This window comes from Oryctolagus cuniculus, chromosome 3 (assembly GCF_964237555.1).
Source record: "Oryctolagus cuniculus chromosome 3, mOryCun1.1, whole genome shotgun sequence".
Taxonomy (NCBI): Eukaryota; Metazoa; Chordata; class Mammalia; order Lagomorpha; family Leporidae; genus Oryctolagus; species Oryctolagus cuniculus.
Window position 1 is genome coordinate 173,693,168 of NC_091434.1, and position 20,326 is coordinate 173,713,493.

General features: G+C 44.1%; 1 protein-coding gene across 2 annotated transcripts in view; it reads right to left on the reverse strand.

The window, feature by feature from the left end:
* CREB3L2 (cAMP responsive element binding protein 3 like 2) overlaps positions 1–20,326 on the reverse strand; it is a 135,543-nt gene that overhangs the window by 32,774 nt on the left and 82,443 nt on the right. For both annotated transcript variants that reach the window (XM_002711936.5, XM_008258046.4), the window contains 3 exons: positions 7,855–8,030; positions 6,004–6,091; positions 82–266 (listed from right to left, as the gene is read on the reverse strand). In XM_002711936.5, the coding sequence (XP_002711982.1) occupies positions 82–266; positions 6,004–6,091; positions 7,855–8,030 (449 nt within the window). The remainder of the gene's footprint in view (positions 1–81; positions 267–6,003; positions 6,092–7,854; positions 8,031–20,326) is intronic.

Consider the following 20,326-nt stretch of genomic DNA (forward strand, 5'->3'; position numbering starts at 1 on the left):
TTCTATGGAGTAAAAACCAAACATCTGGAGAGGGATGAAGACCCCTGGCCCTGTGCTCGGAGGTGTCCATCAGATACTTACGTGTGGAGCTGTGAGGAGAGGAGAACTGGAGAGGGCAGACGGGGCCCGGGGCACGGCCCTGGCAGGGCTGTGTGTCTGAGGCAGGCTGAAGGGGTGCAGGCGCGGGCTGGGGCTCAGGCTGCCCTCCGAGTCACTGCTGTGACTGCTGGGGGGGGTTGGCGGTAAGTGCAGGTGGTCCACGGAGGCTAGAGACAAGGAAGCAGATGTCACCCGTCACAGAGCGGCGAGACTGGGCCTGCACAGTCACACAGGGAAACTCAGGACAGCTGAACAGCAGCTTGACAACTCTACGAATTGACAGGGAAAGATCTCCAAGACTGGCAACCTGAGGAGGAGCACGGGAGCCCAGGTGCGGAGCAATGTATACAGCAGTGCTCCTTTGGTACGAAAAAGGCGTGAAGGAGACAAAGACACACATTTGCTTGTATTAGCATAAAGAAACAGAAGCATATACAAGAAATCAGGAAAAGGAATGACCCAAGGTGAACAGAAGGAAATTTTTAGGGGAGATTATGGCAGAGTCTCAGCAAGACTTTTCAGACTGTATTTATAAGATGGCTTATTTATAAGATGGCTTATGGGGGCCTGCGCTGTGGCATAGTGGGTAAAGCCGCCGCCCACAGTGCCATATGGGTGCTGGTTCGAGTCCTGGCAGCTTCACTTCCAATTCAGCTCTCTGCTATGGCCTAGGAAGTCAGTAGAAGGTGGCCCAAATCCTTGGGCCCCTGCACCCACGTGAGAGACCTTGAGGAAGCTCCTGGCTCCTGGCTTTGGATTGGCACAGTTCCGGCTGTTGTGGCCAATTGGGGAGTGAACCAGTAGATGGAAGACCTCTCTCTGCCTCTCCTCTGTATGTGTAACTCTGACTTTCAAATAAATAAATAAATCTTTTTAAAAAAGATTTATTTATTTATTTATTTGAGAAGTAGAATTACAGACAGTGAGAGGGAGAGAGAGAGCAAGGTCTTTCTTCCATTGGTTCACTCCCCAAGTGGCCACAATGGCCGGAGCTGTGCCGATCCGAAGCCAGGAGCCAGGTGTTTCTTCCTGGTCTCCCATTTGGGTGCAGGGGCCCAAGCACTTGGGCCATCTTCTACTGCTTTCCCAGGCCACAGCAGAGAGCTGGATTGGAAGAGGAGCAACTGGGACTAGAACCAGCGCCCATATAGCATGCCGGTGCCGCAGGCAGAGGATTAACCTACTATACAATGGCGCCGGCCCCCAATAAATAAATCTTTAAAAAAAAAAAGATGGCTTATGTAGTTTGACTTATAAATCATGCTGTTTTGTTGTGCACTTTAAAGGAGAATCTCTTAAGACATAGCAAAACCTAGGAGCCCATGGAGAGTTGCCAATGGCTGCATGGAGAAAGCGCATTTGTTTCTGGAGGAGTGTGCAAGGTAGGTTCTGCAGGCAAGATGCCAGGCATTCTTCATCCAGAAAATACTAAATCCATCTTCCGAGAGATGAGGAGGCACAGGGAAAATAGATGGGAGTGCAGCAGAGCCTTCCCACGGCCCCCTGCAAGTAGGAGCGCAGCCTGTGTCTTTCCTCAGGGTGCAGTGCACCCTCTTCCAGGGCCTCTGGGTCACTGGTGGGTGTCCATCAGGCATCATCAGGGCCCCAGGAAGGGGCCTCCGCAGGAGAGCCAATCTGGGTTCAGCCTGAATGAAAGCACTCTCAGGTCTCACTCCAGCTTTTCCTGAACAGTGGGTGCTTCTGTTGAGCCAGCCCCTGTTACTGAGCCAAGGGAGATAACTTTGGGGAAACCCTTCACCCCCAACCCTTCCTGGAGCCCCCAGAACAATAGAGCCCTCAGTGTAGCTGCTCTGAACTGGGCACAGCGCCTGGCTGCCTTACACATATCTAGGTTTGCGCAGCCAGAGGACTGCTTGAGGTCACGGTCAGGCCTCAGCCCTCCATCTCCTCTTACCTTGGAGGCTGCCCAAGGTACTGCCGATGGGGAGGACTTTCTGAGATACAACTACTGACCTCAGACAACTGAAACCACCCACAGTGGCTCTTGAGACTCCAAGCTACACTCAGGCAGCTCTCTCTCCCACTGCGACACCTAAATATCCAAGTTCACAACAGTACTGGCTCTCACTGCCCCCAAGGCACCCCCCTCCCAGCACATTTTCTTCCTCTTCATCATTCTCCTCCTGTCTCTCTTTTTCCAACATACTACTTTTCTCTGGATGCGTCTTATTTCCCTTCTTCCCTGCCAGTGTCTTGCTAAAAGAACTCCCTGGACTACGTAGTGCCTATGGCATTCTTAAAACTAGAATATTGATTCTAAAGTGATCCTCTCTGTTCACAACAATCCTGCCGACAGCTGCAGGGAGCTAAGGAGAGTTAAGTATGTGCCTCACATACGTACGTGCTTGGCTAGAAAGCTGGGGGTTTATGCTAACCAAGCTTTTCCCAATGTCATGAGTACTATGGAACTGTATGATTTAAAAAGAGAGAGAAAGAAAAATGGAAGGAAGGAAGGAAGGAAGGGAGGGGGGGGAGGGAGGGAGGGAGGGAGGAAAGGTAGGTAGCTTGTATCCCATATCAGAATCCTGGCTCTGGCTCCTGACTCCAGTTTCCCACTAACATAGATCCCTGGAAGACAGCAGTGGTGGCTCCAGTCACTGGGTTCCTGCCACCCACATGGGAGACCTGGATTGAAGCCACTTGGACATTTGGGGAGTAAACAAGCAGACGGAAGCTCTGTCTACCTCCACCCTCAACCCTCAACTCTCAAATAAAAAAAGAAAACTAAAACTCAGACAGTAATCAGTTAGGGGTTCTAATGGTCTATGCTATTATATTCCCCTAAAATAACAAATCATACCTAGAGCTCCCTGGTATCTTTATTTGCAGAGGTCAAATTATTCTTTTTATCTATCTATCTATCTATTTATTTATTGTTGAAGTCAAATTATTCTATACAGGTTCTTCAAAAAGTTAATGGAAAAGGGAAAATGGAATTAAAAATAAATTATTTTGGTACAAAAAAATTTCGAGCTATACACATATAAGTGGTATTCAACAAATTCATGGCAATTATGTATTATGAAAAGATTATGCGTGGGTTTCTAACTGTTTTGCATTACACAAACACCTTTTAATTTCATTTTTCCCAAACTTTTGAAGTACCCTTGCACTTTTCTCCTTGTATCCCACAAAAAAATGAGAATTGGATAACAGGAAAAATGAGTGAAACAAACTTGAATCTCATCTTTCCTACCTACAGAGAGTTACTAGTATGAGATTTCCAAACATCATTTGATATGGTCCTCGTGGGTTACTGCAAGAGCTGGGGACAGCAGGCCACTTTGCCTAGAAACTCTGATGTGATCAAGGATATTGAATTCCCTTATCCCTGCTTATCCAAGATAATGAGGAAGGACTTCCACTTACTTGATTCTTGAAACATTTCTCCAGTGACCCCAGAAGCCACTCTGAGATCACTGTCACAGTTATGACACTTTCTAAACCATGCTGCAACATGTATTAAAAAAGCAAGATGCATCTGATAATAAGAACCAGTTAAGCCATTGCTTGGTATGCCCACATCCCATATCAGAGTGAGGCTTCTAATCCTGGCTACTCCACTTTTTTTTTTAAGATTTATTTATTTATTTATTTGAAAGGCAGTGTCACAGAGAGAGGGACAGAGACAGAGACAGAACTCCTCCGTCCATTGGTTCACTGCTCAAGTATCTGCAACTACCAGTGCTGGACCAGGCCAAAGTCAGGAAGCTAGAGCTACTTCTGGGTCGCCCACAAGGGTGGCTGTGACTCAAGTACTGGGTCATCTTCTGCTGCCTTCCCAGATGAATCAGTACAGAGCTGGATCAGAGGTGGAGTGGTTGGGACTCAAACCAGCACCAATATGGGATGCCAGTGTTACAGGTTGTGGCTGCTGGGCCGCAATGCTGGTCCCCTGGCTACTCTGCTTCTTATTCAGCTTCCTGCTAATGCATCCTGGGAGGCAGCAGATGATGGCTCAAGCACATAGGGAGACCAGGATGGAGTTCCGGGTTCCTGGAAGACATGTGGGGAGTGAACCAGTGAACAGGAGATCAATCTCCCCCCAACGCCGCCCCCATATCACTTGGCCTTTCAAGCAGATGAAAATAAACAAAACATTTTTTTAAAAGCTGAAAGGCATCAATGTTTATCATTTAATGTCAAGAAACAGTGTTACAATATGGATTCTAGTATATATTACTAATTTTTAAAATTTAATCTTTTTGGTGTTGATAATAAAGGGGAAGCCCTGATTAAATTGTCACAAGTCAAATCCTGAATTAGTTGCTAATGAAATGAAGGTAGATTTTATTTCCATGAAAACTGCTCATGTGTAACAGTCACACATTTATCTCCTATAGCACACAGACCTCTTCTATGACAATTGTATATACTAATTTTTTATTTGATGATCACACTAAAGATTTGAATTTATAAACCTGGACTAAAAGTATAAACTAAAAGAGAGCTGACAGTAGGATCAAAGGCCCTAAACTGAAGCAGGATGTGTGCAGGAGTGTCTGTATAAACAAGGCAGAGAGAAAGGCACTCGACTCCAGGAGGCTCAGGGGTATGCGTCCAACTATGGGCTTCAGAAAAGAGGGAGATGGTTAGTAAGATACTGATATAAAGACAGAAAAAGGTGAAACCACTCCAGGTATGATGTCATTTACTTCTAAATGGATGACAAGAATCCCAAAGAGATGCATAATTGGAAGCCATGAACACATAGGTAGGGGCTCCCTGCCACTGTGATCATCAAAGTTAGCATAAAAAATTTGAATTCCCATACAGATAAATTATGAATTCATTTTACATAGCATTTAAATCAGAGTGGTTTTAACTGAGCAAGATGCCTTTGTGGATTGTTGTATATTTGCAAGGCTGTATCAGGTTTATAGCAGGAGGGCATGCAGTCAGCACCCATGTCATAGTAGTCTACAGAGGTTTTGAAAAATCATCCAGGCTAGGAGTAAAAAGGCAAAAACACTTAACTGGAAGCAGGTATATGCAACTATGGGAAAGCAATATCTATGTTTCAAAATGTTTATATGGAATAGAGATTTTTAAAACCAGAGTTATTCCTTTTTCTTAATCTTTCTTTATTTGAAAGGTACAGAGACACAGAGAGAGACAGAGAGAAATCTCCCAAATGCCCCAAATGCCCCAAATGCCCTCAACAGTCAGGGCTAGGCCACGCTGAAGCCAGAAGCCTGGAACTCAAGTACAGGAGTAGGTACCCAACCACTTAACCATGACCTGCTGCCTCTCAGAGTGTGTAGGAAACTGGAATGGGGAGCAGAGTGGGAACAGTTACTCTGATACTGGATGTGGGTGTCCCAAGTGGTATCTTTCTTTTTTTTTTCTTTCTTTTTTTTTTTTTTTTTTTTTTTTTTTTTGACAGACAGAGTTAGCAGTGAGAGAGAGAGAGACAGAGAGAAAGGTCTTCCTTTTGCCATTGGTTCACCCCCCAAGTGGCCACCACGGCCGGTGTGTTGTGGCCAGCGTGCTGCGTGGATCTGAAGCCAGGAGCCAGGTGCTTCCTCCTGGTCTCCCAAGCGGGTGCAGGCCCAAGGACCTGGGCCATCCTCCACTGCACTCCTGGGCCACAGCAGAGAACTGGACTAGAAGAGGAGCAACCGAGACAGAATCCGGGGCCCCAACCGGGACTAGAACCTGGGGTGCCAGCGCTGCAGGCAGAGGATTAGCCTTGTGAGCTGCGGCACCAGCCCAAGTGGTATCCTAATAATTATGCCTAACTCCCACTCTAGAACAAAGCTATCTGATAAAGGTAGCTACACCCGGTATTACTAAAAAAACCCCAGCAGTCTTGCCACATTCCCTCTTTACACCATGCAACCGCATCAGGTAGCCTACAGGAAACCAGGAGGGTGGACAGACCTTCTTTAGGAGAGAAGTTGAGGAACTGATCCACTTCATGAGGCTCCAACTTGATCTTAGGAATAATTGTCTGACACGAGGAATCGACCTGAAGGAAAAATTTCAAATACAATTTTTAAAAACTGGTAATGGCCTTGAAGAAGCAGACAGGAGGGTCTTCCTTTCGGGCAGCCCTGCCGCTCTGGCACACAGCATCTTTGCCAGGGAGTCATGCCAGTTCTTGACCTTCTTCTCATTGTCAAACCTGGCATTACAGCTGATGGACCCCCCAGAACTCCACAATCAAAAGCCCAAGGCTCACTTATCAGCGCTTCTTTCTATGGTTTCTATGGTCCACTAAGGGCATTTTGTCATGAATTACTCTGGTAAATTTCTGAAAAGGTTACAGCTCTGTCAGTCTGTTCTGCAGTAGGGACTCTAGCACACCACGCCACATCCTTTGTCTCCAGGCTTCCTGATGACTGATGATATCTATCCAACAACTACACAGCAGGGAAAGCAGAAAACTTATCTGGCCCATCACAGGGAGCAAGGTACAACTCTTAAGTTCTGTTAGTTGCATACTTGAAATCATTTGAACTGAAATCTTATGGAGCAAGGAGACCAATACACCCATCAGGATCCCAGTGCAACACTGAAAGAGCTCTTGAGACAGAATCCTATGGGAGCAGCTGCAGAGATCTTCTGCATACAGCCCTTCATCTTCCATACAGATGGACAAAGTGAGTAGGCAGTGACATGTCTGTAGCACTACTGATTCTGTGTGACCTTCTCCGGAACAGACAGACACGTTATCTTGCTCCTCGGAGATCTGACTTAAGGAATGTTAATGGAATTGTGGCTTACACCCTGAGGCTCTGAACTCTAGGAAAGTCAGGTCTAATTTCCAGCATCTGTAAGATGTACAAATATGATTCTGGTCCATTGCCACACACTGGAAATGTCCAGAGATAAGGTGGAGTAGAATTAAATTCTACTTGCTATAGGCATGGAACCCAGCAAGGAAGAAATTCCTGATTTTTTTTTTTATGCTTTCTATGGATAACACAACAAGAAACAGTAGGTGGAAGATTCCTGAAATGGGTAAGACAAGTTGGCATTGCTCAAGGAAATTAAATATTACATACACAGGAACTAGCATTCCCAACAGCCGTGGCACCATAAGGCACGGATTGCACCATCATCTTCACTATTCCCTTTCTACAGGCTTATTTATCAAGGTCATAGGGATGTTTGTTTAGCCTACCGCTTAAGATACCAGATAAGGCCCATTGTGGAAAACCTGAGTTTGATACCTAATACCAGCTCCTGACACCAGCTTCCAGATAACTCAGATCCTAGGAGGCAGTGGTGATGACTCAAGTAACTGGGCTTCTGCTACCACATAAGAGACGTAGATTGATCAGCTCCTGGCTTAGGCCTAGTCCAACCCCAGCTGTCACAGGCATTTGGGAGTAAACCATCAGATGGGCGCTCATTCTCACTTTCTCTCTCTCTCTCTACCTCTCAAATAGATAATAATTTTTAAAAATTCCTTAAAAGATCAATGCCACTGGGAAATGTCTTTCCCACAGATATTCTATTTTTTCTAAATTTTATAACGGTAATCAAAGAAAAATAAAATAACGTTTGCTCCCAAATTTTCTGGACAATGGTTTTAAAGAAAGCCCTATATTCAATGCTAACACCAAACTATATATCATTGATATATACACACATAAACAGAAAATACAGTCATATCTCCTTAAACATATACAACCACCAGTTCCAAAAAAGATTAAATGCCTTATTGGAGAGTGAGGTTCTGTACATTCTTGTTCAACTATTCATAGGGAAGAAAATTGAGTATACCCCAGTATTCACTTCCAGAGAGGGTTCTTCCTTCTCATAAGGGGTAGAGATGGCTGTGATGGTCAGAGTGACAGAGGGAACAAGTCCTGGGGGTGGCTCATCTGTAATCGGCTCTGTCTTGATGGTTGTTGAAGGAAAATCTGCAGACAGGTACCATTTCTCACTTTCCACCTCCTCTGTGGGAAAACGATAAGTACACATGTGAACTTGTGCGGGACATCGGGCACAGATAAAACAGATGACACTATCTTTCCTGTTGAACAAAGCTCCACCCCAGGATTATTGAGAGTAGAACAAAATTAAATAAAGTGAATATGTGAGAGCGGAGGTAAGTGGATAAAGAAATGAGAATCCATACCTGAATTCAATTAAATGGGAGTATGTGTAGACAAACTCTGGAAGGATTACCATACACATGAAAGAAATGTGACTTCCTGGGCCAGGCAGGCAGGAAGGAGACTGGTACATGCAGGATACGAGGAGAGGGAAGATTTTCAATGTGCAATAATTTATAAATCAAGTGAATGTGCTATTTATTCAAAATTAATTAAATAAGCATATTTAAAAATAAAAAGGGGCTGCTGTTGTAGCACAGCAGGCTAAGCTACAGCTCGTAACACCAGCATCCTGTATCAGAGAGCCAGTTTGAGTTCTGGATGCCCTGTGGCTGATCCGGCTCCCTGCTAACGCACCTGGGAAAAGCAGCAGAAGATGGCCCAAGTGCTTGAGCCCCTGCCACCCAGGTGAGAGACCAAGTTGGAGTTCCAAGTTCCTGGCTTCCACCTGGCCAAGCCATCTGAGGAGCGAACCAGTGAGGGGAAGATCTGGTTCTCTCTGTATTTCCCTCTCTCTTTGGAACTCTGCCTCTCAAATACATAAAACAAAGCAAAAACAAACAAACAAACGACAACAACAACAACAAAAAACACACACAGAAAGAAGCAAATGGCTGGCCACCAAAGGACAGGAGAAAACAGCTGGTAGGTCTCTCTCTTTCTCCCCAGGAGACAGTAACTAGTTTTCTTGTTGTTCTTTTCTTTTTTTCTTCCTCACTTCCCATTTTCTGACTTCTTGTTTTCCCTGTGATCTCATCTATGCCTCACACCCAAGCTAGACTTCCAGAGATTTTGCTCGGCCCTTTGGGAAAAATCAGAGTTCAGAGCATGAAATGCTCATGTGGGGTAAAGGACTGAGGCATGGCAAGTCTAGGTCCCGTCTGCTATGACTCGCATGGTTCTCACGAGGCCTGGAGATGGACCATATGCAGGGGACAGGGCACCTCTGTCATTGAACACATACTGTATACTTCTTCCCAAAGGCTTCAAAGCTGGTGCTTCACCCAGCCCTGGATAAGCAGGTAGGTGACTGGAAACAAGAAGTCAAGTGTGCCGGGAGCAGGCACAGAACAGAGGACTTAATCCACCAGCCCACACGTCCAAAGGCCTTACCTGACAGCAGTGTTAGTGAAATGAAGCTAAATCAATCAGGGACACATTTCTTTGATTTTTTTAAAAAGTTCAGATACACACCCCGCACACTCAGGGGAGCAAAGTCATTCACTTTAGGAAGCTGTTTTACATTCAAGAATTTGACTCCCATTTTCTTATGAAAAATGATTGAGAACTGCAAGCCGGACTGGAAAGAGTGGCAACAGAAGCTAAATGGTGATTTCATACGCACTAATATTTTATTTCATATGAAGCGTCCTTCAGACACAAAGCTAGGTTCCCACTCTCAGCGAAAAACGACTTTCTCCCTAGCTCCAATGTGTCAGTGATTTGATGAACCATTCCAGTTCCAGCTTGTGGCAGAGGTACAATAAAGAGGGCAACACTTCTGTTGGTTGAAGATGTTTTGCTTCCACTGCTGAGTGCTGTGGTGTGATGGGGCCATTTCCATCACTCACAGGGTGTGGGCGACATCCTGGCCAAGGGGGAGGGGAGGAAACAAAAGGCCTTTTGAAGGTGGTCAGAGGAGAGAGACACACTGTACTTGACACAGAATTCCGCCGGCCAGATGGGTGCCCCAGCTCAGTTTCCTGAGAGCCAAAGAAGATTCCACTGCCTCCAACAAAGAGTGCAGGGACTGGAAGATGGTTGGGTACAAGTTAGATACCTGTAGGACTGAGCAGGGAAGGGCTGGTGACATAGGAAGCACAGATCCTGCTTCTCCAGTCAGCAATGAGATGCTGTTGACACTTCTGCTTTTTGAAGTCAGCCCTTAAAGGCTGTACAAATTGAGCAATGCTTATCCCTGGCAGAGGCTAGAAGACAGGCAGTCAGAAGAAACAGGAGTACAGCCTCAGTACATATTGAAATGAACATTAAGGAAGCATTCCTGAGGAAAAAGGTGGCCCGCAATTACCAGGAAATTGGGAGGGGAGGCCAGATGCCCAATGGTGTATTGACGGAGGATGCTTAATTCTCAGGCAAACACAAGAAAAAGCAAAGATAAGCATTAAAAGTAAATGTAAGATTGTAAGACAGAATGAAGACAGGTAGTGAAAGCAGTTCTTCCAGACTGGCAAGCCATTCTCAAAGAGCAGGTCACACTCATAAAATAGGTCAGGACGTTTATGTTCTTCATGCTCAGAGTCCTGCTGCCCTATTAAAAATGCACGAGTAGAGCCATGCTGTGTTCAGGAGATGTAGGCCACAGGCTTAGCGATGGTAACTGAACTGCAAAAAGCACTGCCTCTCTCAAAGACAGCTGAACTCTCCAGCGAGAAGCCCAAGGAAGCTGCCTCTCCCCAACCCGGAGCTTTTTGTGAGGACAAACAATTGGTGTTGTCTTCAGACTTCCATTCAAGAGCGGCTACTGAGTACTTCAGTTTGAAAGACGCTCTAGAGTGAGAAAGCTTAATGCCTTCAGGTTCAATGGGATCATTTGACAGATGAGTGGCAGATCCAGACCTTGTGCCCTTGGGTATCCTTTCTTTTAAGGAAACCAGATGACATGTGGATAAAGATTTATGCACAAACATGCTCATCAGGGCATTCATTACTTACAATCAGAAAGTACTGGAAAGAACCACAGTGTTACAGAGAAAAGGAAAAGTTAAGTGAACCACGGTCTCTCCAGACCATGGAACACTTACATAGACATTAACATTGCGCTTATAAAGCCTTTTTTAAAAAACAAAGAACAAGTTCTTGATACAAATGTTAAGAAAAAAGTATAGTATTAATGAGGAAAGGGATAAAAATGAGACAAAGGAAATGTGCCAGAATAGTAAACTTATCTCTGAACAATAATCCAGAACACGTGTGACCTATTTTTCTTATTTGTTCCATGTAAACAGTATTTCTAAATTGCATGTATTGGGAAATTGTTGTCCCTGGATGATCACACGTGGACATGCCTGCTTCTGCCTGCTCTACTTCAGGCCTTAGTACAACACTTATTACAGAAGTTTGGGTGATTCGGACACCTGTGAATCAACGAGAATAGATGAGCACCTTATGGACACAAGTTGCATTACTGGCTGAAGGTCCCCACTCTCCTTCCACTGCAGGCTGATCCATATCTGGGACTTGGTTATATGACTTGATTTAGCCAATAACATGTTGGGTTTTTACACAATTACAGTCTTGAAATGCACTTGTTCAATTGGCCTTACACTCATAGTTTTGCCATCATCAGGAGAAGTGCCAGGATCATCTACTGATTCTTGGAGAACAGAGACAGTCTCACTGCAGAGTTACTCCCAGACGAGGATAGGCAAGAGCAGCCAACTCTCAGTAGCTGTAGAGATGTGACTAAATCTCGCTAAAACTAGCAGAATCGCTCAGCTGACCCCCACACAGATCAGCCAGCTCCCAGCCCAGGAACACCAATTGTGAGCTATGTTAATAAATGACTGTTGTCTAAACTACTGAGTTTTGAGGTGGTTTGTTTTGCAGCAACATACAATATAGCTGATACAATATACCTGAATGCATACACAAGAAATTAAATTCAGGGGGCTGGTGTTATGGTACAGTTGGGTAAGCTGTTGCTTATAATACTGGCATCCCATATGGGTGCTGGTTTGAGTCCTGGCTGCTCCACTTCTGACCTAACTTCCTGATAGTGTGCCTGGGAAAACAAGAAAGACAAGGATGGAATTCCAGGCTCCTGGCTTCAGCCTGACCCAGCCTCGGCTGTTGCACTCATCTGGGGAATGAAGATCTCTCTCCATCTCTTCCTCTCTCTCTCTCTCTCTCTGTAACTGCCCTTCAAAGAAATAAATCTTAAAAAAAAAAAAAGAGAGAAATCAAATCCATTACATCAGAATCTGTTGATTCTACATTGTTTTCAAAGTATTTCCTTTAAAAGATCAACTGCAAACCATGTCAACAAATATCTGTAAACTGGTTGGTCACAAGTACCAGTTAGTTATATCACAGCATGAGTGATTTCAGATGAAGAAAGCCATCCAGTAAGTTTGGTGAGAACAACATTCCAGTGGCAGCTGAAATTAGAGACAAGAGCTTTCGTTCTGAGCTACTGGGTGTTGGCTTCTACTCTGTCCCTCAAGAGAAATAAATATCAAATCACAGAAGACAAAATGATAAAAATAACCAATGAAGTACGGGGTTAACAAAGGACAGAGTGAAAGAGGAGTAGAATATGTATTAAAAATTTTAATGCAACTTTATTTTTGCGGCTCTATTTTATTGGCAAAAAGATCAGAAGGGCCACTGTGTTTAGAGTTGGAGTTATCCTCGGATGTTTGAGGTACTGGCTAAACTACAAAACCAAGAGTCAGATGGCAGTCTACTGAAACTTCAAGCTCAGACACTGAGTGAAATAAATGTTTTCCCTAAATCGTGTTCACATGTTTCTGAGTTTCATTTCCAATGACAAACATCCCCTGATAAGGTGAGTGGCACATACTGTGGACGGTAAGAACAACCTTCACATATCTGATTCTATTAAAACAGCTTCTTGCCAGAGGTCAGACCCAGCTGGCGCATTTCCTCAATAGCACCACTTAGCTATCACCAAGAAAATTTCGAAAGCCAGGCTAGTGGTGAGGAGCCAGTGCTTCACATGCGAGCACAAGATGGAGTAGCCATAACCAATGGGATTAGTTGCCCAAATTACCAAAATATCAAGGCAGACTAAAACTGTCAACGCCAACATAAGGATAACAAATTGCAGATCTACAGTCACTTCCATATGTACTGCACAGACAACTGTATCAGGGAGACAGTGATTCCTGGGGATGGGAAAAAGGCAAAGCCTACACTGGGAGTTAACCATATCTACTGCCTGCACATACACACATACAAATAAAGAGCCAGTATTTGTCCTTAAAAAGAGAAATCACATGGGGCAAATACCACTTACATGATAAAAACACACAAATATCAATTTACTATTTATGTGATATGTCTAAAGTGAAAAGAAAATTTGGTAAATTAAATAAGTATGCCTCGTCTAAATCCTTCAGCAGAAGTTGGCAAATCTTGTGTGTTTTTTTTTGTTGTTGTTTTTGACAGGCAGAGTGAACAGTGAGAGAGAGAGACAGAGAGAAAGGTCTTCCTTTGCTGTTGGTTCACCCCCCAATGGCCGCTGCGGCCGGCGCACTGTGCCCATCCGAAGCCAGGAGCCAGGTGCTTCTCCTGGTCTCCCATGCGGGTGCAGGGCCCAAGCACCTGGGCCATCCTCCACTGCCCTCCTGGGCTACAGCAGAGAGCTAGATTGGAAGAGGAGCAACCGGGACAGAATCCGGCACCCCAACCGGGACCAGAACCTGGTGTGCCAGCGCCACAGGCGGAGGATTAGCCTAGTGAGCTGCGGCGCCGGCCGTTGTTGTTGTTTATTTTTTATCATTCATATTTCTTTTTTATGTTTAAATGTTTTATTTTTGAGATAACATTTTTAATTCATATTATAGTCAAAGGCTTAATGCTCCACTAAAGAAAGAGTTCAGCAAATAAAAGGACCATAGTCCAGTAGGAATGTAGGCAAGGGCTATGAACAATAATCAAATGAAAAGATGTCTATTTCAATATACAGTAAATTTTAAAATAGTCACAGATCATTAAAACTATAGTGATGCATCATTCTTAACAGTTTGCTTGATGGAGATTTAAAACAAAGTCTGACAAAACACTGTATTTTCAGAAAAAATGATACACACAGGCATTACTATTCTTTTGATTTTTGAAAAAAATAATTTCAGTTCCCATTTATAAGGGGAACATGCAGTATTCTTAAAGGAAACGTGCTAAGGCTGAGCTTTGGAAGCCGACGGGAAGGAACGAGAATTCAATTGAATGTGTCAGAATCATGGTGAACCGCTTGAAGGGAAGTCTGCCCATGGTCCTCTTCCTGAGTACTTTAACCTTGAAGTGACTTTCAGTCCTGAGTGGGAGGAGGAGGTGTTGATAACAAAAACAGCAAACATCTACTATGATGTTTACTACATGCTAGGTATTGTTTCAAATCTCAATTGGGCAACCATGTAGAGTAGGTACACCATCACCTCCATTTCACAGCCAAGGGAGTGAAGAAATGAAATAATTCACCCAGCGTCACATAGCTGGCATATGGCCAACCTGGGATTCACACTTCCACCCTAGCACGTTGCTTTCCAACGCAGTAACGATTACATGGATCTCTGGCCAAGCTCTTCCAACAATATTATTTTGATCCCCAAATTAGGCACTGCAAAAGGTGGTGCTTGTGTGTACAGAGCCTCTTTCCCTGGCCCCTGTCATTCTTACTGTGGCCATTTGGTAAATGATGATTTCCTTAAGCAGCAACCCATGTAAAGGAAACAAAAATAAAGCTAATATTCAGTACCTACTAATTGTTAGGCCCTGGTCTATGCACTCAATATGTATTTTCCCCCCAGAAACCTTTTATTTAAGACATACAACCTTCATACATTTCATAACTACAACTTTAGGAACATGGTGATTCTTCCTACTGTACCTGCCCTCCCACCCACTCTCCCATGCCTCTTCCACTTCCCTCTCCTATTCCCATTCTTATTTTTTACTAAGATCTATTTTCAATTAACTTTATACAAATATGATTAATTCTATGTTAAGTAAAGAGTTCAACAAATAGTATGAAAAAAAAAAAAAAAACCTGTTCCTCAACAGTAGAGACAAAGGCTGTTCAAAGTAAAGTGTCAATTTCACTTCTATAGATTGCCTTTTAGGTTCTCTGTTAATTATCACAGGTCAGGGAGAACACATGGTATTTGTTCTTTTGGGACTGGCTTATTTCACTAAGTGTGGCATTTTCCAATTTCATCTACTTTGTTGCAAAAGACCATATTTTATTTTTTACCACAGTGTAAAAATACCACAGTGTAGTATTCTATGATGTATATATCCTATAATTTCTTCATCCAGTCTTCAGTTGATGGGCATTTGGGTTGATTCTATATCGTAGCTACTGTGAATTCTGCTGCAATAAACATGGGGGGTACAGATAATTCTTTTTTTCTTAGAAAGCTTTTATTTAATAAATATAAATTTCATAGGTACAGCTTTTGGATTATAGCAGTTCTTCCCCCCATGCCCACTCTACCATCTCCACTCCCGTCCCACCTCCTACTCCCTCTCCCATCCCATTCTTCATTAAAATTCATTTTTAATTATCTTTATATACAGAAGATCAGCTCTATACTAAGTAAAGATTTCAACAATTTGCACCCACACAGACACACAGAGTATAAAGTACTGTTTGAAGACTAGTTTTACTGTTAATTCTCATAGTACAACACATTAGGGACAGAGGTCCTACATGGGGAGCAACTGCACAGTGACTCCTGTTGTTGATTTAACAACTGACACTCTTATTTATTTATTTATTTTTTGACAGGCAGAGTTAAACAGTGAGAGAGAGAGAAAGGTCTTCCTTCTGTTGGTTCACCCCCCAAATGGCCGCTATGGCTGGCACACTGCGCCAATCCGAAGCTGGGAGCCAGGTGCTTCCTGCTGGTCTCCCATGCGGGTGCAGGGTCCAAGCACTTGGGTCATCCTCCACTGCCTTCCTGGGCCACAGTAGAGAGCTGGACTGGAAGAGGAGCAACCAAGACAGAACCAGTGCCCCAACTGAGACTAGAACCCGGGGTACTGGCGCCACAGGCAGAGGATTAGCCTAGTGAGCTGTGGTGCTGGCCAACACTCTTATTTATGATGTCAGTGATCACTCCAGGTTCTTGTCATGAGCTGCCAAAGCTGTGGAAGCCCTTTGAATTCACAAACTCCAACATTATTTAGATAGGGCCATAATCAAAGTGGAAGTTCTTTCCTCCCTCCTTCTTTGAAGGCCCCTTCTTTCCACTGGGATCTCACTCATAGATATCTTTCATTTAGGTAATTTTTTGCCACAGTGTCTTGGCTTTCCATGCCTGAAACACTCTCATGGGCTTTTTAGCCAGATCCAAATGCCTTAAGGGCTGATCCTGAGGCCAGAGTGCTGTTTAGGGCATTTGTCATTCTATGAGTCTGCTGTGTGGCCTGCTTCCCATGTTGGATTGTTCTCTCCTTTTTAATTCAACCTATTATTATTAGCAGACACTTGGTCTTATTTATGTGATCCATTTGACACTTATTCCTATCTTTATGATCAGTTATGCACTTAACATTATCACTTAACTAGTAAGATGGCATTGATACCTGCCATCTTAATGGGATTTGGAGTCACATGGCAAGTTTTTAGCATACAGATAATTTTTTCACATGCTGATATATATACTTAGTTCCTTCAACAACAGTGTAAGGTAAGTATGTATGTATCTATGTATTAATATTATGCCCATTTTGGGGGATGGCACTGTGGCTCAGCAGGTTAACGCTCTGGCCTGAAGTGCCGGCATCCCATATGGGCGCCAGTTCTAGTCCCGGCTGCTCCTCTTCCAATACAGCTCTCTGCTGTGGCCTGGGAAAGCAGTAGAAGATGGCCCAAGTCCTTGGGCCCCTGCACCCGCGTGGGAGACCCAGAAGCAGCTCTTGGTTCCTGGCTTCGGATTGGCACAGTTCTGGCCATTGTGGCCAACTGGGGAGTGAACCATTGGATGGAAGACCTCTCTCTCTCTGCGTCTCCTTTCTCTGTGTAACTCTGACTTTCAAATAAATAAATCTTTTTTAAAAAATTACCATTTTGGAGATCAAGAAAAGAGACATGACAGGTAAGCAACTTGTCAAAGATCATAGTATTAGTGAGTGGCAGAGCCTGGATTCAAATCCAGGCAATTTAACTCTAGAGACCCAGAATTGTGTTCAATTAGTGTTCCTCTTTCAGCACCCCAGTTATGTCTGCAGGGTCCTGTATGTAGAGAATGAATTAAAATGAATTTCTGTGGAATGAATTATTTATTTCAGAAGATTTACTTAAGATAAACATAGACACAGAATTCCCACAAATACTTCCTTCTTCACTGAAATTATTACTGTCATTCATGGCTATTCCCAGTGACTTCAATTGTGAGACAGAAGTACACAATGCAGAAGTATCATTATCTCTTTCCTTTATTTGGAAAAAAAAGTAAAAAGACCAAAAAAAAAGTGCTGTATAGCAAAGTAACATATATCACAAGCCCATGCTTCAAACAGAGGACAATTGCCTGCTTTCTGTGACTGATCACAACCAGGCCCTGCCTTTAGCTACCCTTGCCGGGCACCCAGTCACCACGGTAGGTAGATGACAGATGTGTCCTCCTTTTCTGCTCCTGACCACGTCCTCTAAGATGAGGCAGACTGATGCTCTTGTCAACAGCTTTTTAAACTGCATGTGATGATGGTACAGTTATTTTTCTTGTCTCAGTGACTTTCCTTCAGGTCCCACTTCCTGGAGGCATGTCAACATTAAAATCTCCAATACAGCAAACCAGAAACCCAAGTCGTCTGTGACTCATTCCTACCCTCTCTCTGTATCCTCCATCCTGTGCTAATGCTGCTGCCAAGTCCATCTAATGCTTTCAAAATCCATGCTTTCTTTGTCATGCATGCTGTAGGCTTCCCTATTTCTCCTTGGATAACTATATCCACACATACCTTCCCTGCTGTCACGCTGTCAATCATGAGCCATTCTTTGCCTCCTTCTAACCTACAAAACAATACCATCCCACTTTGCTCAAGCTCTCTCATCACACAGTGACCCAACCTGCCTTCCTCTAGGCTGTCCCACTTACCTCAGGTGACTTCACAACAACACCTGCTCACCTTTAGCTCTCAGACTATTGTTTTCATTCCCACTGCTGAAAACAGCCTACCCAGCCATCCTCTGCACCTGTGAGATTCATCAGCAGGAAGGTGATTATTATGTGTGATCCTAGACCACTCTTAGTAGACCTGGAAAAGCCATAGAAGCAGTTCCTTACTCTACTCTAATTAAAATTACATTGACCTGTGAGTGGTGCAAATATGGTATTAGACAGCTTTTGTTCCAATTTATTTTTTTTTTACAGGCAGAGTGGACAGTGAGAGAGAGAGAAACAGAGAGAAAGGTCTTCCTTTTGCCATTGGTTCACCTCCAATGGTCGCTGCGGCCGGCGTGCTATGGCTGGCACACCGCACTGATCTGAAGTCAGGAGCCAGGTGCTTCTCCTGGTCTCCTATGCGGGTGCAGGGCCCAAGCACTTGGGCCATCCTCCACTGCACTCCCTGGCCACAGCAGAGAGCTGGCCTGGAAGAGGGGCAACCGGGACAGAATCCGGCACCCCAACCGGGACTAGAACCCGGGGTGCTGGTGCCGCAGGCAGAGGATTAGCCTACTGAGCCGCAGAGCTGGCCTGTCCCATTGTATTTTACACTAATGTCTGTTGATAATTATATATTTTAACTTTGCTCTTATAATGATCTTATCTACTTTTCTCTGAACAATGCTGGAGTAATCCAGTACTAAGAAAGTTCTCCTTTAGGAAGAACACTGAAATTAGAGACAAATAAAACGCATATGTGGTATCCAAACTTATTTACAAAGGAATATGACTAAAATATCATAACAGATAGAGATATCCTCTATGGGTGAGACATGACTTGATTGTTCAAATATAAGTTTTTTTTTAAAGATATTTTATTTACTTATTTGAGAGGTAGAGTTACAGACAGAGAGAGGGAGAGACAGAGAGAGAGGTCTCCCATCTGCTGGTTCACCCCCCAGATTGCTGCAACAGCTGGAGCTGGGCCGATCCAAAGCCAGGAACCAGGAGCTTCCTCTGGGTCTCCCATGTGGGTGCGGGGGCTCAAGCACTTGGACTATCTTGTGCTGCTTTCCCAGGCCATAACAGAGAGCTGGATTGGAAGAGGAGCAGCCAGGACATGAACTGGTGCCCATATGGGATGCCGGCACTTGAGGCTGGGGTTTTAACCCACTGTACCACAGTGCCAACCCCACCAGCACTTCTTAATCTTGTTGTGTTCACAGACTCTTTTAAGAATCTAAAAAAGAGGCCGGTGCCACGGCTCAATAGGCTAATCCTCCGCCTGTGGCGCCAGCACACAGGGTTCTAGTTCCAGTTGGGGTGCCGGATTCTGTCCCGGTTGCCCCTCTTCCAGGCCAGCTCTCTGCTGTGGCCCAAGAGCGCAGTGGAGGATGGGCCAGGTGCTTGGGCCCTGCACCCCATGGGAGACCAGGAGAAGCACCTGGCTCCTGCCTCAGCGCGGTGTGCCAGCCGCAGCAGCCATTGGAGGTGAACCAACGGCAAAAGGAGGACCTTTCTCTCTGTCTCTCTCTCTCACTGTCCACTCTGCCTGTGCAAAAAAAAAAAAAAAAAAAAAAAAAAAAAAAAAAAAAAGATTATAAAGGTTTCCACCAGCAAAAGCCCCAAATTTATATAGCTGTAATTTTATATAGAATTTTGGGAGTCATAGACCATCTGGGGTTCATGATGAGATACTAGGATAAGAACATCTGCATTTGCCCTGGGGTTCAGGCAAGGAGGGGAAGAAGGGCAAGTCAAGGGCAAGAGGACAAGCAAAGAAGAGGGGGAAGAAGAATAGGTTATGGTGGGAAAGAAAAGGAGAGAGAGGAAGGGAAAGGAAGAAAGAGAGAAATAAAGTGAAAATAATCTAATAAACTAAATGAACACTCATACTGAACTGTTGTCACTTTTTTTTTCGGGCTTAGCAGCAATTACAGAAGAACTGTATTAACAGTAAGTGCAACTGGACAAGATCTAAATCACTGGCTTTCCCAAGAAATACTCACCATCCGTCACTAGACACAGGACTCCTTTTTTCTTAGACTATTATCACAACGCAAGACAGAAAGTATGCTGCATATGTATGTGTTGCCTAAAGAACAATCGTCCTTCTCCACCCAGCTGGATATCTGTTTTGACAGAGCACCTGCCCTTGGGAGACTTAATGTAGACTGATTCCACTCCTACACACACTCACACACACACACACAAACTTCTCTCTTACATACACACTTTGGAGAGCGGTGCAAATTAAGGTTCACATGAATAAAATCATTGTGTTCCAAAACATTTGCCCACCTACAGAACTCAGAAAAACAA